Genomic DNA, 27,670 nt, shown 5'->3' on the forward strand with positions numbered 1-27,670 from the left:
GACCCAAATGCAGACTGTGTGAAGTAACAATGTTTATTGTAACCACAGGGCAGGCAAATGACAGGTCAAGGCAGGCAGGGGTTGATAATCCAGAGCAGAAGCCAAGGTACAGGAGAGCAGGCAGACTCAGGTCAGGCAGAGGTCGGTAACCCAGAGGTGGAGCAAAGGTACAGGACAGCAGGCAGACTCAGGTCAGGCAGAGGTCGGTAACCCAGAGGTGGAGCAAAGGTACAGGACGGCAGGCAGGCTCAGGCAGAGGTCGGTAACCCAGAGGTGGAGTAAAGTTACAGGACGGCAGGCAGGCTCGGGTCAGGCAGAGGTCAGTAACCCAGAGGTGGAGCAAAGTTACAGGACGGCAGGCAGACTCAGGTCAGGCAGAGGTCAGTAACCCAGAGGTGGAGTAAAGGTACAGGACGGCAGGCAGACTCAGGTCAGGCAGAGGTCAGTAACCCAGAGGTGGAGCAAAGTTACAGGACGGCAGGCAGGCTCAGGTCAGGCAGAGGTCGGTAACCCAGAGGTGGAGCAAAGGTACAGGACGGCAGGCAGGCAGGCTCAGACAGTGATCAGGCACAGGGTCAGGACAGGCAAAGGTCAAAACCCAGGAGGACGAGAAAAAGAGACTAGGGAAAACCTGGAGCTGAGACAAAATGCTGGTAGGCTTGAACAAACAAGACAAACTGGCAGCAGACAGAGAGAAAACACAGGTATAAAGACACAGGGGATAATGGGGAAGATGGGCGACACCTGGAGGGGGGTGGAGACAAGCACACGGACAGGTGAAACAGATCAGGGCGTGACACCCCGTACATTGACTCGGTACATCTCTGTATATAGTCTCGTTATTTTTATTGTGTTACTTTTTATTTGACTATTTTTCTTTAGTTTATTTAGTAAATATTTTCTTAACTCGTTCTTGAACTGCATTGCTGGTTAAAGGCTTGTAAGTAAGAATTTCAACACCTGTTGTATTTGGAGCGTGTGACAAATAACATTTGATTTGATTTGATCTCTCGTTGTTACTGTGTCAAGTGATTGTGATACCAGACAGCTGCATCTAGGTTCACTACTCCTATCCCCAATGAAATATCGACCTATCAGCAGCATCAGAAACCGTAAAACTGATGAATATAAAAATAGTTAAGAGTATAAAAATATAGAAGTACAAGGCCTATATTCAATTCAAATGTTTCATCTTAAAGTAACTTTCCAGTGTTTCCATATTTCTATGAAATATGAACTATAATTACTTACAATAATATGCATGAAATAGATTACGTTCCAAAAAATGGTAATTAAGTATGTTAAAAAACAGCTTTTCTGTGTTGGAATAGTATGGGCTTATATCGGTCATAAAAATATTCATGCATGTAGAGTGCTGATTGGCCAGCTCCTCCTCTAGACTGCTGATTGGCCGGCTCATCCTCCTCAGGAGTATGACATACTCTATGAGGAAATGGCAAGCATTTTTGAAACCGTCTATTTGAGATTTTTATGCCTTGGCCACAAATATTAGCATAGGATGAGTCAACAACATTATTTGTGTATGAGTTAACAGATTATGAACTTTTAAAAGTGAGATTTTCACTTGACAGTTACTTAAAATTAAATAATATGGAAAGAAGTAGAAGGTGCTCAACCAACGTGAGTAGAGATGCAACCTAAAAACGTGGACAGCAGAAAGGCAAAACGCTCGCTCAGCATTAAAAATGTGTGGTTTTATTACACAAGTTTAAAAGATTGACATTTCGGCCTTGTTCAGAATAATCACAAAGGGAATGGACAAGTTCATATAGGGCATAAAGAAGACAATTAGGGAGAAAACGTTCTTCAACTGGTGGTGCTAATGAGAGACAGTGAGGTTCTTGCCCTTTGTGCTGCCCTTTCTGTAACCAATAATGTTTGTACCATGTTTTGTGCTGCTACCATGATATGCTGCTGCCATGTTGTGTTGCTACCGTGCTGTGTTTTCATGTGCTGCTGCCATACTATGTTGTTGTCTTAGGTCTCTCTTTATGTAGTGTTGTGGTCTTTCTCTTATTAAAAGCTCCCCGCAGGAGGACTTTTGGTAGGCCGTCATTGTAAATAAGAATTTGTTCTTAACTGACTTGCCTAGTTAAATAAAGGTAGACCATACAGGATAGCACTCAGGGTGTGATGTGCTGTGGTCAATGTCTCCACCTAGTGACGAAATACAGAAGTGAAACCAGTAAACGATTGGAAACCTGGACAAGCTTTTTTCAACTACAGTAGGTGTAATTGATATACAACCACTACTATATAATACATGTTGAATATGTTGTGTATTGAAAATAAACAACAAGGCTAAGCAAAACTAGGGATAACAACATCAACAGCTTAGGAAAAGAGGTCTAACAATTGGTTTGGACAAGTTAGTAAGCTAGTAAGCTCCCTCCATGTGTAAAAACACTAGTGTTATTTAATGTAATGTCTTGAGACACCATTTAGACAGCACTTGACAACATTCTATCTACATACTTTTACTCAAGAATTTATTCATTAAGCAAAGAGTGTGTGAGAGAGAGAGAGAGGGCGAGAGAGACTTTGAATCCTGAAAAGGCTGAATAGAGACACTATCTCTCTGGGTGGTCAGAATCACATGCAGCCTTTCCAGGGTCCAGGGTCATGAGGACATTATGCCAAGCGAACAAAAATGTTTGAGTGTTCTCAAAGCATCTGTCACCCAGCGCCATGTCTGCACCGGTGACATGTTTGAAAGCTTGTTTTGTGGCCTTTGTTGAAGAGATTGCAATTATTTTCACAGCCTGCTGTCTCGGAGACTGTATCTGAAATAAACAAACACCAATCACCAGGATAGAAATGGATACATCAGGGGGATTATTAATAAAATAGGCAATGTCAATGGAATTATAACATTATACTTGTATTTGCTGAATCACTTGCTCACCATTCTGATGGTGACACCTTCAACAATCAGAACGGATTCGTCCTTGTCCGAGGGGAAGATTGTTTTTGTGAACATGGCCTTGCTTTTGTTCAAACTTCTCTTCCGCTCCATTGCAACCTGGGAATCTAGTTGGCACAGTAAGGGATGTATGTAGCCTATATACAATGTGTAGGTTGTGTGTGTGTGTGTGTGTGTGTGTGTGTGCTTACTCGAGGCAGCCCTGCATGACTGGTGCACAGTCAGCGTTCCAATTCATCCCAAAGGTTTTCGATGGGGTTAAGGTCAGGGCCCTGTGCAGGTCAGTCAAGTTCTTCTACACTGATCTCAACAAAACATTATTTTTTTGTATTTATCCCCTTTTCCTCCCCAATTTTTGATATTGTATCATTGCTACAACTAAGGACTAAGGGCGCCACTACAACCTGGTTCGATCCCAGGCTGTCACAGCCGGCCGTGACCGATAGCTCCAAAGGGTGGTACACAATTGGCCCAGCGCTTTTAGGGGAGGGTAAGTCTCGCAGGGCATTTCTTGGCTCCTCGCGCTCTAGCGACTCATTGTGGCAGGCCGGGCGCCCACAAGCTGCCTGAGGTAGACAGTCAACAGTGTTTCCTCCAACACATTGGTTTGGTTAACTTCCGGGTTAAGAGAGCGATGTGTTAAAGGGATACTTTGGGATTTTGGTTATGAGGCACTTTATCTACTGACCCAGAGTCAGATGAACACCTTCATCTACTGACCAGCTCAGCATTTAACACCAACTCCAAACTCATCATTCAGCTCGAGACCCTGGGTCTCGACCCCGCCCTGTGCAATTGGGTCCTGGACTTCCTGACAGGCCGCCCCCAGGCGGTGAGGGTAGGAAACAACATCTCCACCCCGCTGATCCTCAACACTGGGGCCCCACAAGGGTGCATTCTCAGCCCTCTGTTGTACTCCCTGTTCACCCATGATTGCGTGACCATGCACGCCTCCAACTCAATCATCAAGTTTGCAGACGACACTACATGGGTAGGCTTGATTACCAACAACGACGAAACGGCCTACAGGGAGAAGGTGAGGGCCCTCGGAGTGTGGTGTCAGGAAAATAACCTCACACTCACTGTCAAAGGAGATGATCGTGGACTTCAGGAAACAGCAGAGGGAGCAGCCCCCTATCCACATCGACGGGACAGTAGTGGAGAAGGTGGAAAGTTTTAAGTTCCTTGGCGTACACATCACGGACAAACTGAAATGGTCCACCCACACAGACAGCGTGGTGAAGAAGGCGCAGCAGCACCTCTTCAACCTCAGGAGGCTTAAGAAATTCGGCTTGTCACCAAAAACACTCACAACCTTTTACAGATGCACAATCGAGAGCATCCTGTCGGGCTGTATCACCTCCTGGCATGGCAACTGCTCCGCCCATAACCGTAAGGCTCTCCAGAGGGTAGTGAGGTCTGCACAATGCATCACCGGGGGCAAACTACCTGCCCTCCAGGACACCTACACCACCCGATGTCACAGGAAGGCCAAAAAGATCATCAAGGACAACAACCACCCGAGCCACTGCCTGTTCACCCCGCTATCATCCAGAAGGCGAGGTCAGTACAGGTGCATCAAAGCTGGGACTGAGAGACTGAAAAACAGCTTCCATCTCAAGGCCATCAAACTGTTAAACAGCCATCACTAACATTGAGTGGCTGCTGCCAACATACTGACTCATCTCTAGTCACTTTAATAATTAAAAATTGGATGTAATAATTATAAATTGGATGTAATAAATGTATCACTAGCCACTTTAAACAATGCCACTTCATATACTGTTTACATACCCTACATTACTCATCTCATATGTATATACTGTACTCTATACCATCTACTGCATCTTGCCTATGCCGTTCGGCCATCGCTCATCCATATATTTTTATGTACATATTCTTATTCATTCCTTTACACTTGTTTGTATAAGGTAGTTGTTGTGAAATTGTTATATTACTTGTTAGATATTACTGCATGGTCGGAACTAGAAGCACAAGCATTTCACTACACTCGCATTAACATCTGCTAACCATGTGTATGTGACAAATACCATTTGATTTGATTTGATGAAGCCCTTTATCTACTGACACAGAGTCAGATGAACTCATGGATGTCCCAATTTTCACCCCTCCCGAGCCCGCTGGGGAGTTGCCTCAATGAGACAAGGTCGTAACTACCAATTAGATACCACAAAATTGGGGATAAAATGGGTAAAATTGAATAAACAAATAATAAAGAAATAAAAAATTGACCTTTGCCTTGCCTAGGATGTAGAAAGTAGAATGGACCTATGTACACTGCTCAAAAAAATAAAGGGAACACTTCAACAACACAATGTAACTCCAAGTCAATCACACTTCTGTGAAATCAAACTGTCCACTTAGGAAGCAACACTGATTGACAATACATTTCACATGCTGTTGTGCAAATGGAATAGACAACAACCCACACAAGTGGCTCAGGTAGTGCAGCTCATCCAGGATGGCACATCAATGCGAGCTGTGGCAAGAAGGTTTGCTGTGTCTGTCAGCGTAGTGTCCAGAGCATGGAGGCGCTACCAGGAGACAGGCCAGTATATCAGGAGACGTGGAGGAGGCCGTAGGAGGGCAACAACCCAGCAGCAGGACCGCTAACTCCGCCTTTGTGCAAGGAGGAGCAGGAGGAGCACTGCCAGAGCCCTGCAAAATGACCACCAGCAGGCCACAAATGTGCATGTGTCTGCTCAAACGGTCAGAAACAGACTCCATGAGGGTGGTATGAGGGCCCGACGTCCACAGGTGGGGGTTGTGTTTACAGCCCAACACCGTGCAGGACGTTTGGCATTTGCCAGAGAACACCAAGATTGGCAAATTCGCCACTGGCGCCCTGTGCTCTTCAGAGATGAAAGCAGGTTCACACTGAGCACGTGACAGAGTCTGGAGACGCCGTGGAGAACGTTCTGCTGCCTGCAACATCCCCCAGCATGACCGGTTTGGTGGTGGGTCAGTCATGGTGTGGGGTGGCATTTCTTTGGGGGGCTGCACAGCCCTCCATGTGCTCGCCAGAGGTAGCCTGACTGCCATTAGGTACTGAGATGAGATCCTCAGACCCCTTGTGAGACCATATGCTGGTGCGGTTGGCCCTGGGTTCCTCCTAATGCAAGACAATGCTAGACCTCATGTGGCTGGAGTGTGTCAGCAGTTCCTGCAAGAGGAAGGCATTGATGCTATGGACTGGCCCGCCCATTACCCAGACCTGAATCCAATTGAGCACATCTGGGACATCATGTCTCGCTCCATCCACCAACGCCACATTGCACCACAGACTGTCCAGGAGTTGGCGGATGCTTTAGTCCAGGTCTGGGAGGAGATCCCTCAGGAGACCATCCGCCACCTCATCAGGAGCATGCCCAGGCGTTGTAGGGAGGTCATACAGGCACGTGGAGGCCACACACACTACTGAGCCTCATTTTGACTTGTTTTAAGGACATTACATCAAAGTTGCATCAGCCTGTAGTGTGGTTTTCCACTTTAATTTTGAGTGTGACTCCAAATCCAGACCTCCATGGGTTGATAAATTGGATTTCCATTGATTATTTTTCTGTGATTTTGTTGTCAGCACATTCAACTATGTAAAGAAAAAAGTATTTAATAAGATCATTTCATTCATTCAGATCTAGGATGTGTTATTTTAGTGTTCCCTTTATTTTTTTGAGCAGTATATTTTAAAATAACCACTACTTTTCCCGTAAATCAATGAAGAAACAATCGTTCCAAAACATTTTTCATCCATTAACGGAAAAATCGGGGGAAAATGTTTTGCGACCTGTTAAATCTCAAAGTCCTGATATGGCCCTTGAGTATGAAGATGTTGCCTATCCCTGGTCTATTGTGTGAATAATCAAAGAATGACAAATACTTAGTAAGTTTCCACTAAGGCCAGATTTGAGTCATTGGTCTACCGTTAGTGTACACTATATGTGCTGTGTGGGTGAATACAAAGCCAGTACCTCAGCCTTCTTTCCACTTTGTGTGAACAACCATCATTTATGCATATGATCTCCTTTACAAAATAGCGTCCCAAAAAAAACGAGTCACTTTTGTAATGGCAGTATCTTGTCTACTGTAACTGTAGCCTTAACAACTGCAATATATTTTAGTAGGTCTGATGGCTGCATCAAAATTGCATGTCTGAACTGAACTAAAAGTCTGCCTCTGATGGTATGTCTGGATTTCTGCTTCGGTTCGGCCTACTGTACATCAGTGCCATTTGTCAGGTTCTTAATTGGATGTGAAGTCCTGTGATGGATTGTAGGTGAAGTGTTGTGTAATCTCATTAATGGAGGGATTATGGCCTGTTGTTACTAAACAGGAGTCAGACATGATCTGTACAGCAGTTCCTAAACAACCAGAGACTCCCGTTTCTAGCAAAACTGTGAGAGTGGAGAACATGGTTTCTATTGAAGTGGTCAGGCCAGGTGATTTTGAAAACACTCTCCTGAACTTCAAAGAATTTGTCCAGAAGTATGATATTGGGAAATCTTCAGTACATTTTTTTTTTAAATTTTTTTTTTACAATTTATATAATCAAATGTGCAGCATGAAACTTAAGAGCTTATTTTCATTTATATTATATTTTGGTCATTTCCAGATCAATAAATTAACACAAAGTTACCAATGTCTTTATTGCAATTTTTCAGTGTTGCACCCAACCTCTTAAGAAATGTCAGTATATTTAAATAGACATTGTAAAAAAAATAAAAAAATAACAATAGGCTTTATTATTTCCGGGTGGAAATATAAAATAGTTTTTTTTTCGCTGGTATCAATAAAGGTATACCAATGGACACATGATTTAAGCGAGTTCTGAACGGTTTTGAAACTGTTTAAAACTTTTATCTTGTTCAGGACTTTTGATCAGTGATTCACCTCCAAGAGCAACGTTTCCCAAAACATGTTTGGTTTTTGCCCTAGCACTACACAGTGGATTCAAATAATCAAAGCTTGATGAAGAGTTGGTTATTTTGAATCAGCTGTGTAGTGTTAGGGCAGAAACTAAAACGTGCACCCAGAGGGGCCCCAGGGCCGAGTTTGTGAAACGCTGCTCTAGAGCAGTACTCAGGGGGAGACGCATAGATTCTTTACCCTGAGGACCAGATTCTATCAAACCTGCACTGTGGAAACACCACATTATTCCTGCACAGCTAAACATTTTGTATTCTTTATTTGTTCATTTGTCCCGGGGACAATGTTGTTTGAACGCAGTGCTGTTTTTCTGATTGGTAGTACTATTGAAAAGCAGCTTTCTCCCATTTAATTCTCTTGATTTAGGCTCCTGAAAAACATAGGTTCCTTGAAGGCTTTGCCAAAACATGAAAATTAAAGTTAGTGTTTACAGAGTGGTTGTCACTTAACCATCCACTATAAGCTATAAAAATAAAGAGAGTCGCACAGTCTATATATAAACTCCCAGTAATTTATTGAGTAAATCACCAATGTTTCGGCATCTCTGTGCCTTCATCCTGAAGAAGACTCTCTTAATTTTTTGTTATAGCTTATAGTTTATTCGCCATTAGTCAACACCTCTACATAAAATAATTTTCAATGGGTGTGTGCCAGCTCATGTTTTTTATTCAACTTAACTGTCCTCTACCATGACATTATAATTACTGAATTTTCACATTTCTAGACAATGAACCTGTCCAAATCACATTTATAGTGTGAGCCTGATAACCTGATAACACATTCCTAAGCAAATGAGTTGTGCTTACTTGGTTATTTCTCAGTTATGAAAGGTCCCGCAAAAGAAAACATGGGACCAAATATTCTCAAGTTGTGTTAAAACTCTTGTGTTTTATTAAGGCCGCCCTTAATATCTTGTGTGGGCAGAAGCACAAGAGAAAGATAAATACGTTGCCTATGGTCACAGTCAGTCAAAAAGACAGCAGAAACCGTTCTGCCGACCAAATCTTGTAAAATGGTTGAGGGAGTGTGGCTCAATAAAACACGTTAAATGAAATATTCTGTAGAATATCATCTTCCTGAAAGAGTCCAGTTTGTCCTACATGCCTTTTCATCAGAAATATATGCAAGAGACTGGCCCTCCTCTTCCAGCTCTATTTGAACCATCTGTCTTACAGTTCTGTATCCCGTATGTCTATTCTACATTATCTTTGGTGGGTCGAGCCATGAATGCTGATTGGCTGACAGCCATGGTATATCAGACTGTATACCATGGGTATGACATAACTTTTATTTTTACTGCTCTAATTACGCTGGTAACCAGTTTATAATAGCAATAAGGCACCTTGGGGGTTTGTGATATATGTCCAATATTCCCATGGTTATGGGCTGTTTCCTAGCACTCCGCGTTGCGTCGTGCACGAGAACAGCCCTTAGCCGTGATATATTGGCTATATACCACACCCCCCCAGGCCTTAATGCTTAAGTAACCCATAATACAAAAAAAGTTACACACAGGAGATTGAGTTGAATAAACTGTAGAAGGCAATTCAAGTTTGCTGTTTCCATTTCCCTTTATACAATTTGTTTAGCAGTTTATGTCCATCACTTTCTTGCACAGGAGGTTGGTGGCACCTTAAAACTCTTTAGGGATAGGGGGCAGCATTGGGAAGTTTGGATGAAAAGCATGTCCAGAGTAACCCATGTCTAGAATAACCCTGTTACTCAGGCCCAGAAACTAGAATATGCATATAATTAGTAGATTTGGATAGAAAACACTCTAAAGTTTCCCAAACTGTTAAAATAATGTCTGTGAGTATAACAGAACTGGCAGGCGAAAACCTGAGAAAAATCCAACCAGGAAGTGGGAATTCTGAGGTTTGTGGTTTTCAAGTGAATGCCTATCAAATATCCAGTGTCTGTGGAGTCAGATTGCACTTCCTAAGGCTTCCACTAGATGTCAACAGTCTTTAGAAGTTGTTTCAGGCTTCTATTGTGAAAGGGGAGAGAATAAGAGCACTCGAAGCAGATGGCCCAGGTGAAAACCTTTAGTTTAGTCATGCGCGTGAGCTCCGTTCCCTTTCCATTCTAATGAAAACAGTATTGTCCGGTTGAAACATTATTGAATATTTATGATTAAAAACACCCTAAGGATTGATTAGAAACATCGTTCGACATGTTTCTACGAACTCAAATGGAACTTTTTTGACTTTTCGTCTAGACTTTGTGCCCGCGCTTTGTGCATTTGGATTACTGGACTAAACACGCGAACAAAAAGGAGGTATTTGGACATAAAGATGAACTTTATCGAACAAAACGAACATTTATTGTCTAACATGGAGACCTGGGAGTGCCATCAGATGAAGATCATCAAAGGTAAGTGATTAATTTTAATGCTATTTCTGACTTTTGTGACACCTCTCCTTGGTTGGAAAATGGCTGTAATGGTTTTTTTGTGGCTAGGCGCTGACCTAACATAATCGCATGGTGTGCTTTCACCGTAAAGCCTTTTTGAAATCGGACACTGTGGTTGGATTAACGAGAAGTTTATCTTTAAAATGGTGTATAATACTTGTATGTTTGAGGAATTTTAATTATGAGATTTCTGTTGTTTGAATTTGGCGCCCTGCAATTTCACCCAGAAAGGTTAATTGGGCGTGGACGGGCTCGTGGTAATGGCTCGAGCGGAATAGGTGGAATGGTATCAAATACATGTTTGATGCCATTCCATTAGCTCCTTTCCAGCCATTATTGTGAGCTGTCTTCCCGTCAGCAGCCTCTACTGCTTTCTTGGCATAATTGTTTCCCATTACATATGGCTCATTATGACATCATCTTTCACTCAGACTGTTCCATGTCCATTATGTCTATGGGGTTGTAGCACTGGGTTGTACACTAGTTCGACCCCGTTTCAACTTTGCCCTGCTCCCCTTCAGTTTAATGACTTAAGTATGGCACAATGACAAAGTTGCAGTCAGTTCATATTCTTAAACTGTTGAAATGGTGCAGGTGTTACAGTATCATGTGACAAAGCAGGTCATTTTTCAGAGCACGCTCTGCATAGGCTGTCCTTGATCCTGTTTGTGTGTCTTTGCGGTGCCCTGCTGCACTCGCCACTTTCACCTTTTGATCCCTCAGTTCACAGCTGTCGCACGTTTAATCTGGAGACAGATCTGCCATCCAAAAGGCTTACACCTAATGACAATGGGACTTGATGCCCATTTGCGTGCCTCAGCCCTGGCCCAGGGATGCTGCGCTATGCTATCTAGCCACGGGGATCTGGCAAGTGGACACCTCTTGCTGAGCGGTGCTGGGCACATCGATGTTAGGATCATCGTCCACCTGGTAGCACTTGCCTAGGTTCTTGATGATTTTGAAGTTAGAGCGGGCCGTCTGGGCAATGCTGTTCTCCAGGAGCCAGCCGTCAGACTCCAGGTCGGGGTCACCCTGACGTAGAAGGTTCTCCATAGCTGTCTGGAGATACCGCACGCCCGTCAGCACCCATAGCTGTTGGGAGAGAAAAGGGATAGAATGACATCCTATCTTGTTACTACCTTGTAGTGCTACACTACCAGAGAGACAGAAAGAAACGATCAGCCACTTGAAGGAAAATGGAAGTTGAATTACACCGTTGATATCTCTTCGACCACAGACTTCTCCCATGGCCCCAGTGAGGGTAATGTTCCTGTGCTTCTCGGAGGCCGTACTTTCTTTCGTGGCTGTCCCCTTCTAAGGTGATCAGCCCCTGGACAAATTGGTCTTGGGAGAGTGGCACCTCCCTGGAGACTGGGTACACCAATTGTCTTGCCCTCGGGGCAACCTCTTCTTCAATAGTTTGGTCACTGGACTGGAATATCTGGCTGTCTTCCTGAAGCTTTGTCTGGCCTGTAATGATTATGTGCAGGAACTAGGTGAAGTGCACTAGTCCATTCCCTTGCATAGCTATCCACCAGTTTAGGTGTGCCTGACCTTCATTTTTTTGCTATCGAGTTGATTGCTCAGGTTTAAGCCATGTGTGGGGAGTTAGATAATTAGCCCGTAGTTCACCCATGCATCCAGTCTCCCTGAGTAGTAGTTCTAATCATATTTTATTTGATTTAGCTCTGTCTTTTAAACTAAAGTGTACTTAACTAAATATGATAATTTAAACTAATGAATGCAGTTAACATGATTTATGTTTTCTATTAACAAAGTAAAGTTCAGCTAATTAAATGTACATTCTCATTGGTTAATTGTTATAGCTGAGGTTTAGGCCTAAGTTACAAATGCTGTCATTTTCTCTCAAATTGAGGTTACAATGTGCTCCATATCAGTTTGTTTGTTGTGACCTGTATGTACAGACAGTTGATTTTAGCTGTCCTGGTAGACTCCCTTTAGTCCCAGTAAGGGGGAGAGTTAAACTGTGTTTAGAGTTGGAAAAGGGGTAACCCTAATTATACTGTTTAGCATTTAGGCCCTAGTCCTAGCTGCAGTAGGAACCCTATTGAGGATCTGAGCTTAAGACTCGCCTTGATCGTCATTTTTTCAGAGTTATTTTTGTATCCTGAATGTTACTGCGATGAACCGGACTGTTTTCAACGCAAGCCATGTTTCCCGAAAATCCTTCATTTGCAATAAATCAAGTACTATTTTTCTACAACCATGGGTCCTCCTCATCCTACCTATTACTTCCCTACTCTGGGTTCTATTCAACACTACCCCATAATTATTAATATTATCACCATGACATGTCCAAGTTAATAGTGACTGTAGAGACAATAGTGACTAATTCAAAGTACAGGATAAGAATGGAGTTTTGTTAATGTAAAGCCAACCTCAAACAACCAGATGATGAGCACGATAAAGCCGATGGACTGCATGATGTTGGTGTAATGATCCAGCAGAACCTGGCGGCAGCCCCTCGTCCACAGGTTGCGCTCCTCCGTCTTCCAGTCATAGTTGTAGTGGGCGGAGTTGTTGGTGACCTGGGTCTGGATGCAGGGTCGTGGAGAGAATGTGTTACAGCAGCTAAAAGGCACTCCGTCCATCAGGTACTTTCCCTCCACGTTACTCCTCAGACGGCTGCAGGAGAGAGAGTGAGATCTTTTAAGCCATTGTGCTTAGTCGTATTTTGGCATAAATCTGTCTTGCTACAGAATCTAAGCACAAACATAGACCTATGACTTTACTGATGACCAATGTTTGACTTTTTCTCATCCATTTAACCCCAACTTCTGCATCATGAAGGAATTGATGAAGGAAACTGTCCATCTTACAGTGCCCCTTCCCAAACCAGACAGGTAATGCATGCTAGCTGTTAGCAATGGCTCCACAAACTACCTTCAGCTCATTTAAAACTGCACACAGTGACATACACATGGTATCCATGAGTTCATCTGACTCTGGGTAAGTAGAAAAAAGGGCTTCATTGCCAAAATGACAATTATCCCTTTAAGGTTAGGTTAATTTAAGCATTTACTCAGGAGGTAAACATTACATAGATTAGCCATATTGAAAAGGTAGATCAATTTAAGACTGGACTTCCATCACTATTTACATTTTTTTTACCTGGGCTTTGAATCTGTTTGTATAAGTCACTTTGATACAGTAAAAAAAAAAAAAAAAAAAAACAAGACTAAATATTGAAAGATACATTATTCAACCTGCCGGGTATAGTAATTTCCTGTCACAGTGACCTCCTGACTGACTCCGACTGGAAAAGCCTCTCTCATAATCTTTGACCTCACCTTTTTCAGTCGATACAGTGTTGCTGCTTAACAGTTTGACTGGGCAGCTTAATGAGGAGGACTGGTGTTGGCAGCTGGTAGCATCTGCTTCCAGTATTGTTATGTGTTAGTATGTATTTTGTATTTAGTATGTATGTATTTTGTCACAGTCTTGAAAGGCACCTTTTTGTTGTGGTTATTCACAGGTTCAATTGGATTAATCAAGTACCTTCAACTCTGGCCCTCTCAGCTGGGTAGACTATGGCCCTGTCAGTTGGCTAGACTGTGGCCCTAATGGCTGGGTAGACTCTAGCACTGATGGCTGGGTAGAGGGGCCAGACAGGACCAGAGCTGGGTAGAGGGGCCAGACAGGACCAGAGCTGGGTAGAGGGGCCAGACAGGACCAGAGCTGGGTAGAGGGGCCAGACAGGACCAGAGCTGGGTAGAGGAGCCAGACAGGACCAGAGCTGGGTAGAGGAGCCAGACAGGACCAGAGCTGGGTAGAGGGTGGTGAGGGTGGGTACTGTACTCCTTTGTACTTACTCTGTTACTTCACTGTGGGTCATGTCCAACCAGCGGTTGTTGATCCATTGGACATGGAACCAATCGCGGAAGCCGGCATTTCCACAACACTGGAATTGGATTTGCAGCAAATCCACTGTGCGCTTGAGATAACATCGTCCCGGCGTGCCTGTGTCCTTGTAGTAGAGCATGGCATTACGCAATCCCAGAAATAATGACTCCTCCAGTTCGTTCCTCATGCTGTAGCACATGAGCCCACCCACCAGGATGCAGAAGGTAAAGAGGAAGGTGCACACGATGTACGGTAGCATCAGCAGCTTCCATCGCAGGAACTTGGTGGTATCAACGCAATCGTAGCAGATCTTGCCACCCAGGAAGTTGATGACGCAGGCTACCAGGCCCGTGGCGATGAGCATGTCGGGCACTGAGTGGACATCAGCGGACATCAGCTCCTTCCGTTTCTGGATCTCCACCTTCAGGAAGAGGCCCAGGCTGAATAGGATGATGCCTGTTAACACAGAGATCCAGTTGAGGACCCACAACACCAGGGCTAGCTTGCCCCGAGTGGTCTTGGTGAACGTCACCTTTAAGACCGCCATTTTGTCTACGTATCCTGTCAGTCTGCCCTTCTCATCCAGAAGATACAAGTAGGTCCAGTGGTACAGTGGTTTGGAGGGCAGAAGGGAGAGGTGAATTCTGGAAAGGGTAAGGGCTGTGGACCAATGGGGAAGAGGGATGGATGGGGGATGTAGAAAGGTGCCAAGCTATTTCCTGGAGGACCTCATAAGCAGCTTAGCTGAGGTATTTCTGTACTTTTGGCCGGTGGCCTTAGCCACGAAAGACAGCACGTCCTGAGAGCAACAAAAATAGAAAAAAACAACAGCAATTATGTTTCACATCACCATCGTATCACTAACAGACCTAATAACATTAATATGGAATCCAATACTAAATATGCTTGAAGAACACTTCTGTTCAAATTTGGCAATAGCATTTCACCTTTTGACCCCACGCTACTTTGACTCCATTGTTATTGGAGAAGCAATAAACTATATTTGAATACTATGGAAATGTAGTAGAACTGAACAAAGGGATTGTGACGTGATGGTTATGCATTATAATCACTGTAGGCTTGTAGAGGCTGAAATGTGTGCGGTTGTAGTAACTAGTACTAGTGCTGTGGTAGGCTTTAGTTTTACTTATTCAATAAGACTAATGACAAATCCCTGGGTAAAATAGAAGCAGGTTATAACAACTTCATAACCCATACAACCCCAGCAACAATATATACGCACAACATCTACAGTTACCAAGTCAACAAACACATTTACTTAGGTTTTTACCTGTAGCTCTATATCTGCAGCATTCACATTGTCAACCGAAGGCTTTGGGACCATCTTTCTGTATTTCGGTGCCTTCGATATTCCTTTTTGCCAAATGTCATCCTCAGAAAAGGTAAGGAGGTCTATCTCGACATGGACGAATAAGATGGAGCCCGAGGCTGAAGAGAAGAAGAGTGGCATACATTTCCCTACCCAGACATCTCCTAGCCACAACTGTTAATCCCCTTAACATTAGTTTACCCCGTAATCTTAACACTCCCCACTTCCAACCACCTGGGCCAATCAGCATGTGTGCAGCACTTGGTGCCGTTTTTCTTCTCCTGTTCCTGCCCTCTTAAGTGTTTCTGTTTATGGGGATACTTATCCCATGCAAAGCAAAAACACTTCTTACTTATTCACCATTGACCATGGTCAAACCTTTTCAATGACTCAACCCTAATCATTTTAGCCAGTGGAGCGTTTTGAAATGGCTTTTTGATGTCCCACCAATGTCTTATGTTTTTGTTTTGTTTTCACCTTTATTTAACCAGGTAGGCTAGTTGAGAAGAAGTTGTCATTTACAACTGCGACCTGGCCAAGATAAAGCAAAGCAGTTCGACACATACAACAACACAGAGTTACACATGGAATAAACAAATACAGTCAATAATACAGTAGAAAAAAAGAAATAAGTGTATATATACAGTGTGTGTAAATGAGGTAAGATAAGGGAGGTAAGGAAATAAAATAGGCCATAGTGGCGAGGTAATTACGATATAGCAATTAAACAGTGGAGTGATAGATGTGCAGAAGATGAATGTGCAAGTAGAGATACTGGGGTGCAAAGGAGCTAAATAAATAAATACAGTATGGGGATGAGGTAGTTGGATGGGCTATTTACAGATGGGCTATGTGCAGATGCAGTGATCTGTGAGCTGCTCTGACAGCTGGTGCTTGAAGTTAGTGAGGGAGATATGAGTCTCCAGCTTCAGTGATTTTTGCAGTTCGTTCCAGGCATTGGCAGCAGAGAACTGGAAGGAAAGACGGCCAAAGGAGGAATTGGTTTTGGGGGTGACCAGTGAAACATACCTGCTGGAGCGTGTGCTGCGGGTGGGAGCTGCTATGGTGACCAGTGAACTGAGATAAGGCGGGGCTTTACCTAGCAAAGACTTGTAGATGACCTGGAGCCAGTGGGTTTAGCGACGAGTATGAAGCGAGGGCCAGCAAATGAGAGCGTACAGGTCGCAGTGGTGGGTAGTATATGGGGATTTGGTGACAAAACGGATGGCACTGTGATAGACTGCATACAATTTGTTGAGTAGAGTGTTGGAGGCTATTTTGTAAATGACATCGCCGAAGTCGAGGATTGGTAGGATAGTCAGTTTTCCGAGGGTATGTTTGGCAGCATGAGTGAAGGATGCTTTGTTGCGAAATAGGAAGCCGATTCTAGATTTAATTTTGGATTGGAGATGCTTTTAACATTGGACTTTAGGTGTCTGGGGTTTAACTGTATTGATTTCTGGTATCTGTCATGTTAAGCTTAAATGATGTTGTGTACAAACAGGGGTGGCATACAGTTGAAGTTTACATACACTTAGGTTGGAGTCATTTAAATCTCGTTTTTCAACCACTCCACACATTTCTAGTTTTGGCAAGTCGGTTAGGACATCTAACCGTAAAGTAATTTTTTCAGCAATTGTTTACAGACAGATTATTTCACTTATAATTCACTATCACAATTCCAGTGGGTCAGAAGTTTACATGCACTAAGTTGACTATGCCTTTAAACAGCTTGGAAAATACCAGAAAATGATGTCATGGCTTTAGAAGCTTCTGATAGGCTAACTGACATCATTTGTCAATTGGAGATGTACCTGTGGATGTATTTCAAGGCCTACCTTCAAACTCAGTGCCTCTTTGCTTGACATCACGGGAAAATCAAAAGTTATCAGCCAAGACCTGAGAAAATAAATTGTAGACCTCCACAAGTCTGGTTCATCCTTGGGAGCAATTTCCAAATGCCTGAAGGTACCACGTCCATCTGTACAAACAATAGCATGCAAGTATAAACACCATGGGACCACGCAGCCATCATACCGCTCAGGAAGGAGATGCATTCTGTCTCCTAGAGATGAACGTACTTTGGTGCGAAAAGTGCAAATCAATCCCAGAACAACAGCAAAGGACCTTGTGAAGATGCTGGAGGAAACAGGTACAAAGTATCTATATCCACTGTAAAACGAGTCCTATATCGACATAACCTGAAAGGCCGTTCAGCAAGGAAGAAGCCACTGCTCCAAAACCGCCATAAAAAAAGCCAGACTACGGTTTGCAACTGCACATGGGGACAAAGATTGTACTATTTGGAGAAATGTCCTCTGGTCTGATGAAACAAAAATAGAACTGTTTGGCCTTAATGACCATCGTTATGTTTGGAGGAAAAAGGGGGATGCTTTCAAGCTGAAGAACCCCATCCCAACCGTGAAGCATGGGGGTGGCAGCATCATGTTGTGGGGGTGCTTTGCTGCAGGAGGGACTGGTGCACTTCACAAAATAGATGGCATCATGAGGGAGGATATATTGAAACAACATCTCAAGACATCAGTCAGGAAGTTAAAGCTTGGTCGCAAATGGGTCTTCCAAATGGACAATGACCCCAAGCATACTTACAAAGTTGTGGAAAAATGGCTTAAGGAAAAACAAAGTCAAGGTATTGGAGTGGCCATCACAAGCCCTGACCTCCATCATATAGAACATTTGTGGGCAGAACTGAAAAAGCATGTGCAAGCAAGGAGGCCTTAAACCTGACTCAGTTACACCAGCTCTGTCAGGAGGAATGGGCCAAAATTCACGCAACTTATTGTGGGAAGCTTGCGGAAGGCTACCCAAAAGGATGGCTCAAGGAAGCAGGAGAGGCAGAGTCAGGCGCAGGAGACAGAAAATCCATGAACACACTTTTAATCAGTATTCACAAAAGTCCAAACACGGTAGGGCAGGGTGCAATAGAACACACGCTCCAAAAACCCTCAGCTGAATGCAAAGCAGGGACGCAGCCCACAAAACCTCTGCGGTAAATAAAAAACCCACAAGCAGAGGAAAAACACACGTTCCTCTAACAACCAACAGTGCTGACATAGAACAATCATGCACAAACACAAACCTACCTAGCTAGACTAAATACCCCCCCCCCCCCCCCCACACTAATAACTAAAACAAAACAGGTGCGTGCCTAACCTAGACCTAACCAACAGAAAGTGAAACAGAGGATCGATGGCAGCTAGTAGGCCGGCGACGACGACCGCCGAGCGCCGCCCGGGCGAGGAGGGGTGCCACCATCCGTCGGTGTTGTGACAGAAGGTAAACAATTTAAAGGCAACGCTACCAAATACTAATTGAGTGTATGTACACTTCTGACCCACTGGGAATGTGATGAAAGAAATAAAAGCTGAAATAAAGAATTCTCTCTACTATTATTCTGACATTTCACATTCTTAAAATAAAGTGGTGATCCTAACTGACCTAAAACCTGGAATATTTACTAGGATTAAATGTCAAGAATTGTGAAAAACTGAGTTTAAATGTATTTGGCTAAGGTGTATGTAAACTTTGGACTTCAACTGTATGTCACGTCCTGACCAGTAAAAGGGGTTATTTGTCATTGTAGTTTGGTCAGGGCGTGGCAGGGGGTGTTTGTTTTGTGTGTTTCGGTGTTTATGGTTTATGTTCTATATTTTCTATTTATATATGTATATCTAGTTTTCTATTTCTATGTTGGGTTTTTGGCAATGACCTCCAATTAGAGGAAGCTGGTTGTCGTTGTCTCTAATTGGAGGCCATATTTAGGTGGGTGGTTGTTTCCTGTATAGCCTGTGTTGCCTTACGGAACTGTTTCGTCATTTTGTTTATTTTGTTTAAGCGCCTCCAAAGCTAGCCCCATGCATCAGGCCTCTTGTGCGCCTGCCCAGTCCAGTACGTCCTGTTCCTGCTCCCCGCACTTGCCCTGAGGTGCGTGTTACGAGTCTGGCGCCTCCTAAGCCAGCCCCACGCACCAGGCTTCCAGTGCGCCTGCCCAGTCCAGTACGTCCTGTTCCTGCTCCGCGCACACACCCTCCAGTGCGCCTCCATAACCTGGTACAGCCAGTGCCTGCTGTGAGCACTCTGCCATTAGTACGTCCTGTTCCTGTTCCCCGCACTCATCCTCCAGTGCGCTTCCATAACCCGGTACAGCCAGTGCCTGCTGTGAGCACTCGGCCTCCAGCGACGCTCCTCAGCCCTGAGCCTCCAGCGACGCTCCTCAGCCCTGAGCCTCCAGCGACGCTCCTCAGCCTCCAGCGACGCTCCTCAGCCTCCAGCGACGCTCCTCAGCCCTGAGCCTCCAGCGACGCTCCTCAGCCCGGAGCGTCCAGCGAAGCTCCTCAGCCCGGAGCGTCCAGCGAAGCTCCTCAGCCCGGAGCGTCCAGCGACGCTCCTCAGCCCGGAGCGTCCAGCGAAGCTCCTCAGCCCGGAGTCTCCAGCGACGTTCCCCAGCCTAGGGTCTTCTGAACGGGAGCTACACCCAGAGCCAGAGCCACCTCCGTAGTGGGAGGATTGGGAAGGGGGGGGGGGGGGTGTAGCACAGGGACCGTTGTTGACGGTGGCCACCCTCCCTTCCCTCCCTTTAAGTTTGGGGTTGTTTTTGTGTTTTTTGTTTTGTTTTTGAGGTGCATTCGGGGTCTGCACCTTTGGGGGGGGTACTGTCACGTCCTGACCAGTAAAAGGCGTTATTTGTCATTGTAGTTTGGTCAGGGCATGGCAGGGGGTGTTTGTTTTGTGTGTTTCGGTGTTTTTGGTTTATGTTCTATATTTTCTATTTCTATGTGTATATCTAGTTTTCTATTTCTATGTTGGGTTTTTGGCAATGACCTCCAATTAGAGGCAGCTGGTTGTCGTTGTCTCTAATTGGAGGCCATATTTAGGTGGGTGGTTGTTTCCTGTATAGCCTGTGTTGCCTTACGGAACTGTTTCGTTGTTTTGTTTATTTTGTTTAAGTGTTATCTTTAGATAAATTAAGAAGATGAGCACTATACCCGCTGCACCTTGGTCCTATCCTTACGACGCCCTTGACACTGTATGTACCCTGGTATGTAATCCACTCTGTGTCCACTAGCTCTGTTAATCTGTGGATACAATAACAACAGTCTTAAATCATGCGAATTATCCAGGATCCCATCCTTCATCTTTACAGGGGGAACAATGTGGTCGTCTAGTCTACACAAGACAACAATGAGAGACTAATGAGCTTGTTTTGTTATTACCCAAGGTAAATGAAGCTGTCAATAAAAAGTCAGTCACAGTAAAATAAGTGGTTGTTTGACATGGAGTACCGTTTGTGTCATGTAGATTTTAATGGATGAGAACAGACAGCTACTAAAAGCTTACATCCTCCCTGTACACTGATTAACTGTCTAACCACTAGTACGGTTATAAATTGATTCTTGACTGAGGTCATGACTTCTTAAACTGGCATCATGATTAGATTTAATTAGATGTGTCTGCCCTTACAGACTGTTTCTCTTGGAAACCTCAGAGATTCCCTGAATGCAGAGATGAAATCACTTATGATTAATTGGTTCAAAGTAGTTGATGAAAAGCAGCAAGATCATTTTTACAATTACAAATTATATTGACAATAATAAAATGTTACTACCGGTAGCCATTTTGAATTGCTTTCTGTATTTAAATATGTTGTGGCTTCACCTCCAAGAGTGACGCCGTCTCAGAGAATGGGGCCATGCCTTGCAGGTGAGCAAGCATCTCTGAAGTGTTCAGTAACCCGTAATATGAAAGGTACCTGTTAGCATAAACATAATTAATGCTCTGCTTATTAATGTATTTTTTAAGTTTTTATTTTGTACCCATCAAATAAAGTAATAAAGTGTTCTAACACACAATTTGGAAGGTACCTGTTGGCATAAAGCATCATTGAAACACTCTGCTCATGAATGTGTTATGAAGTCCTTATCTTGTTACCAGTCAAATACCCTTCAAAGGAAAAGTCATAGCAGCCGTCAAATGAAATGTATATTTCAACTTGATTACGCTGTGTTTTGACACTCCCTGGCACCACCTTGCTCTCTGATAGACTTGGTGAATTCTTCTTCTTTTCTTTTCTCATATCCTTTCAGGTCTGCATGATGTCCATAGGAGCAGGGGCTAGGCGGTTATATGGAATTCCTAATAACCTTGCAGAATCACTACATTCCGGGTTTTTGTGTTGACCGTTTCTGTACCCATTTAAAGGGAAGATGCTGATCAAACATACAGATTATCAAGCACACCTGTTGATATTGTAACACATTTTGAGAGGTTTCCCCTGATCGGGACTCAATCCCGGATCCAGCAACTGTCAAGCCAACATCTTTACCGTTACACCAAGAGGTCCGAACCCCTTGACGAGGTTGCTAGGTGTTGTGTTAAGGTCGCTACAACAGGGATCGCCTAGTGCATGGAACAGCTATTAGTCAATAGTACTTTTTGAGGTTGGTTCGGTTTCGTTTAAATTATAAAAAATAATCATGGTTTTCAATTTCGATCATTTTTTTGGTGCTTTATGTGGGTTGAATGCTGTAACACAGAATAAAACAATTAATAAAAGTCCCATGATGCTAGTGACTGACCAAGCTTTTCACTTATTAAACATCAGTTATTCACGTGACTACTTTAATAAAATATTTCAGTTGTTGTGTATTATTACATTTGTTTTATTTGATGACTTTACTATTTCATTCCAAGTCATCATCTCGTCTCTATAGAGCTGCTGCCTATGCTGTCGCAACATTTCAGTAGTTCTTAACTCAGCACGATTAGTCAAACATTGCAGAAGGAAATATACCAGTTTACTAGAACCACAGATCTTAGGTCTGTTTTCTACATGTTCGTGTTCGTGTTCAACACATCGCAAACTCTATAAATTGATATTTTAACAACTATTCAACCCCATATGGCTGCTCAAGTTAATACAATATTTACCCGGTGCCCATGTAACAGTGTAGGTTCCGTCCCTCTCTTCGCCCCAACCTGGGCTCGAACCAGGGACCCTTGCACACATCAACAACTGACACCCCACGAAGCATCGTTACCCATCGCGCCACAAAAGCCGAGGCCCTTGCAACGCAAGGGGAAACCCTACTTCAAGTCTCAGAGCGAGTGACGTCACTGATTGAAACGCTATTAGCGCGCACCACCGCTAACTAACTAGCCATTTCACATCGGTTACACCCACAGCCCATCATTCCCTGTGGGCCAGTGATGACAGAAAATGTCCTGCTACAGCCCTCTTCTGGCTATTCACAGTCATCGCAATACAGTCATTGGCTTTTCACAGTCATTGCTTGGAGAAACACGCCAAAGAGGATATATACACTGATTGTACAAAACATTAACAACACCTTCCTAATATTGAGTTGCACCCCCTTTTGCCCTCAGAACAGCCTTAATTTGTTGAGGCGTGGACTCTGCAAGGTGTCGAAAGCATACCACAGGGATGCTGGCCCATGTTGACTCCAGTGCTTCCCACAGTTGTGTCAAGTTGGTTGGATGTCCTTTGGATGGTAGACCATTCTTGATACACACAGGAAGCTGTTGTGCTTGGAAAACCCAGCAGCATTGCAGTTCTAGACAGAAACTGGTGTGCCTGGCACCTACTACCATACCCTGTTCAAAAGCACTTAAATCTTTTGTCTTGCCCATTCACCCTCTGAATGGCACACATACACAATCCATGTCCCAATTGTCTCAAACTAATACTAATTAAAGTGGATTTAACAAGTGACATCAATAAGGGACTATAGCTTTTTCCTGTATTCACCTGGTCAGTCTGTGTGAATACTTTCTGAAGGCACTGTACAGCCTTACCTATGGAGTGTGCACCCCATGGTATCATCCTACTAAGTGACACCCACATATTACAATTCCAAAGACTTTACACAAACATGAACACTATAGATGTTATTGCAGGACTCTGAATCCACTGGGAAATGAGCCACATTAGCTCACAAGTCAACTTATTTTATGAAATGCCTGTTGTGAAATCATTATTTTTTTAGTAAAGCATAACATGAATAAAGTTATCTTATGAAATGTATATGGCTCTTGAATCTCAGAGGTTTAATTTAGTATTTCAGGAGCTGAAAGTATGGAACCTATGAGATGTGATCATGAGAATGATCTGAAATCACAATTCTATATTTTAGGATTTCCCATTTTTGCTAAACATATGTTAGGCTGTACAGTCCAATATGTTCAATACACATAGTAGGTTGACTGGTGAGCTAATGTGGCCAATTTCACAGTGGTTTCAGACCTGCAATAAAAGCTATAACGTAAATATTTCTGTAAATTCGACATAGTTGTGTACAATGCATGTTTTTTTTAAGTGTATGTACAACACGTGTCAAACTCATTCCACGGAGGGCCGCGTGTCTGCAGGTATTTCCTCCTCCCTTGTCCTTGATTGATAAATGAAGGTCACTGATAAGTAACAATCTCCCCTCATCTGGTTGTCTATGTCTTAATTGAAAGGAAAAAACTAAATCCAGCAGACACTAGGACCTCCGTTGAATGAGTTTGACACCCCTGACGTACAAGGGTATGGGCTGTGACAGCAGGTTTAATCGAAAAGGGAATGAAAACACTCCCCTAAATTACAATTTTCTTGAAATTATATTTAATAGTAAGGCAAAGCTAAAGATTTGTGGCAAGCAAGAAGTTTGACTATAGAGGTTTCGATGTAGAAAGTGTGTCAATGCATGGGCAGACCATTTGGAATGTGGCTAAGTGGCATGCTGAGAAAAAGTTAAGAATAAATAACAGATGTCCCACTTGCCCCTTTTAATCATCACAGCCCATCTCAATCAATCAAGCCTGTTTGACTAATAATAGAAAGACACGGGTAGAGGTCTCGCCAGCCAGCTACATATGATATCCATCAGTGTATACTGAACAAAAATATAAACGTAACATGTAAAGTGTGGGTCCCATGTTTCATGACCTGAAACAAAAGATCAGACATTTTCCATACGATCAAAAAGCATATTTTTCTGAAATGACTTGTTTAGAATTTTGAATGGGTCACATTTCATCACATTTTTATTACATAGTGTCCATTACATAGTGTCCAGCTGTTCTCCAGCTGTGTTACAGGTGTTGTATAGAGGAGACCAAGGCGCAGCGTGTAGCGTGCTCATCGTTATATATTTGAATGGAAACGAACACTAGACAAAATAACAAAATGACAGCCAACAGTTCCATCAGGTTTACAAACTAAACAGAAAGCAACTACCCACAAAAACAAATGGAAAAACAGGCTGCCTAAGTATGGCTTCCAATCAGAGACAACGATAGACAGCTGCCTCTGATTGGAAACCATACCCGGCCAAAACATAGAAAACAAAACATAGAAGGCCCACCCACCTATCACACCCTGACCTAGCTAAACAGAGAAAACACAGCTCTCCTAGGTCAGAGCGTGACAAGCTCTCCAACGATATATGTGGATAGCTAACCTTGCCATAGGTTTTGCCATTACAGATGTTGATATTATATGTTAACTTTGTTTTGTAAACATCAACATTCATTTGGTCTTATTTTGTGTACATGTAATTGTCTTAATTAACAGAAATTCAGTGATGAGTTAAAAGTGGGCCCAGTGGACCTCCTAGGCTGTGAGAGGCAGATTTCCATTTGGAGTGATAAAAAGACAACACAACTTGCACGAGGTACTGTACAGAGCGGGTGATAGAGATATTAGTGAAACATTTCAATATCAAGTACATGCTAAATTACATTGTATGCAATTCAGTTGTGAGGTCCCAGTCTCATGCTCTAAAACCATTTACAATTATTTTACAGTCCCATATTCAAAATCATTGGTTGTCTTTTCTGTCTTAAATTGCTGCCATTGTGTCTTACGTCGTTCTATTGTACTGCAGAGGTGTTTTTGTCCTTGGCTCTTCAGTGAACCATTCTTGTACCAGACTAAAAGTAGTCAAAATATATGATGTAACACATTCATCCACCAGGACTAATGTTAGAGCAATGTCTTTCACTTCATACCAGCTGTCAGTTAGCAATAAGGCATGCATATCAGGCCTTGTATTCTTCTGCCCAAGGATATCTACATTTATTGGAGACCCTGCTATAGTCAAAGGACTGACGAGACATTTCTTCACAATAATAATATCCAAACTCCAGCACGGACTCTAGGTGAGTGATACAACTCGTATTGTATTTTTCCAAATTGCGCTACTGCTCACTTATCTGCCTAAGTTGAATAATGACAATACTGTTACGAAGACAAGCAGTTGCACACCAGGAACAGGTGTCCTCATTATTAAAATGAACTCTAACACGCTTTTCCTTGATCCACCTGTAAATTAAGTTGCAGGAGGCTGAGGCACACTTCTCTTTTGAGGGTGAGGAGGATCATCTTGTCCCCTTGTCTTCATCCCTGCTGGAGAGTGATCTCTTTGTTGTGGGCCGGCCACATGATTGGCCACTAATTTCTCCAAGGTGGACCATACAGTACTTATCTTGGTTGAGTCTTGCAATTCAACATGAGGTGTTTGGAGTATTGCCTGCAACGGCCACGATTGACATCAAGGACTGTGCGGACACAGCTTTTCTAGAAGCAATTCAACTGGTAAGAGTACTTTATGTTTACTTAAAAAATCTAGAGTAACATTCACAATTTTAAGATACTTGAGCACTAAATGTTTTATAAATGGTAGGCTTGGGCGGTATACCTTATAACGTGATATTTGGAAAAAGCCACGGGAGGGTTTCTCAATGCCATCAATACCGTCAACTATTTCGTTGAAGTTTTTCCAATACATTTGAATATTTGTAGCTACTTTTTAGGTTAGTACCTATAGTCAACTTGTGCAATACATTAGGAGATGAAGCAAATTGCGTTATTCATTTCACCTGTCACATTATCCTTAAGAGTCTACTGACGCACCCGTGCTTCAATCTACAATGCATTCGGAAAGTACTCGGAACCCTTAACCTTTTCCACATTTTGTTACGTTACAGCCTTATTCTAAAATTGATTAAATCGTTTTTTTCCTCATCAATTTACACACAATACCCCATAATAACAAAGCCAAAACAGGTTTTTTGACATGTTTCCAAATGTATTAAAAATAAAAAACTGAAATAATACATTTACATAAGTATTCAGACCCGTTACTCAGTACTTTGTTGAAGTACCCTTGGCAGCGATTAGAGTATCGAGTCTTTTTGGGTATGACGCTACAAGCTTGGCACACCTGTATTTGGGGAGTTTCTCCCATTCTTCTCTGCAGATTCTCTCAAGCTCTGTCAGGTTGGATGGGGAGCGTCGCTGCACATCTCCAGAGATGTTCGATCAGGGTCAAGTCTGGGCTCCGGCTGGGCCACTCAAGGACACTCAGAGACTTGTCCCGAAGCCACTCCTGCGTTGTCTTGGCTGTGTGCTTAGGGTCGTTGTCCTGTTGGAAGGTGAACCTTGCCCCGATGAACCTTCGCCCCCAGTCTGAGGTCCTGAGCGGTTTTCATCAAGGATCTCTCTGTACTTTGCTACATTCATCTTTCCCTTGATCCTGACTAGTCTCCCAGTCCATGCCGCTGAAAAGCATCCCCAGAGCATGATGCTGCCACCATCATGCTTCACCGTAAGGATGGTGCCAGGTTTCCTCCAAACGTGACGCTTGGCATTCAGGCCAAAGAGTTCAATTATGGTATGTTGACTCTACCTGTCGGAGGTGGAGTTCCAGAGCTCACAGGTGTGCCTGGCATGGATTGTGATTCCATATCGTTCCTTGCCCTCTTCAACGTGTCATTTTCTGACTGACTCTCCGCTAATGCCGCCTGACTCTCTGCCAATGATGTGTGACTCTCTGCCAATAGCGCCTGGCTCTGGACTAATGCATCAGCTGCTGTCCGGTTGTTGGCATGGTTGTATTCTCTGCAATAACATATTCACGTTTTTTGGTACACAATATAATTTATTTAAAAAAAAAATCGTTTACCTTTATTTAATTATCTATTTTGTTACACAGTATGCCTACACATTGAGAAAATGCACTGAAACCGAAATACCTTTAGTTTTGGTGATCCTCTCAGCTCAGGCTCATTTACGGTCCTAACCCTGGAATGGGTAGCACCATAGAAAGAAGCTGGCTTGATGAAAATTATGTCCATTTCGTCTGTTCTCTTTG

General features: G+C 43.3%; 1 protein-coding gene across 1 annotated transcript; it reads right to left on the minus strand.

Annotated features, from left to right (window-relative positions):
- Positions 1-7,683: 7,683 nt before the first annotated feature.
- On the minus strand, positions 7,684-14,960 carry prph2lb (peripherin 2-like b). The gene is made up of 3 exons (XM_014143887.3): positions 14,134-14,960; positions 12,700-12,946; positions 7,684-11,392 (listed from the first exon to the last, which is right to left on the minus strand). The coding sequence occupies exons 1-3, from the start codon at positions 14,709-14,711 to the stop codon at positions 11,147-11,149; spliced, it is 1,071 nt and encodes a 356-aa protein (XP_013999362.1). The 5' UTR covers positions 14,712-14,960; the 3' UTR covers positions 7,684-11,146.
- Positions 14,961-27,670: the final 12,710 nt, after the last annotated feature.

This window comes from Salmo salar, chromosome 15 (genome assembly GCF_965601325.2).
Source record: "Salmo salar chromosome 15, fSalSal1, whole genome shotgun sequence".
NCBI classification, from domain to species: Eukaryota; Metazoa; Chordata; class Actinopteri; order Salmoniformes; family Salmonidae; genus Salmo; species Salmo salar.

What these genes read in the sequence shown, in the direction of transcription:
- prph2lb (XM_014143887.3), bottom strand. Translation starts at nt 14,711, where the DNA reads ATGGCGGTCTTAAAGGTGACGTTCACCAAGACCACTCGGGGCAAGCTA. An exon ending in ACCCACAGTGAAGTAACAGA is followed by an intron (nt 12,947 to 14,133) that starts GTAAGTACAAAG and finishes TCTCTCCTGCAG; the next exon opens with CCGTCTGAGGAGTAACGTGG. An exon ending in TCATCATCTGGTTGTTTGAG is followed by an intron (nt 11,393 to 12,699) that starts GTTGGCTTTACA and finishes CTCTCCCAACAG; the next exon opens with CTATGGGTGCTGACGGGCGT.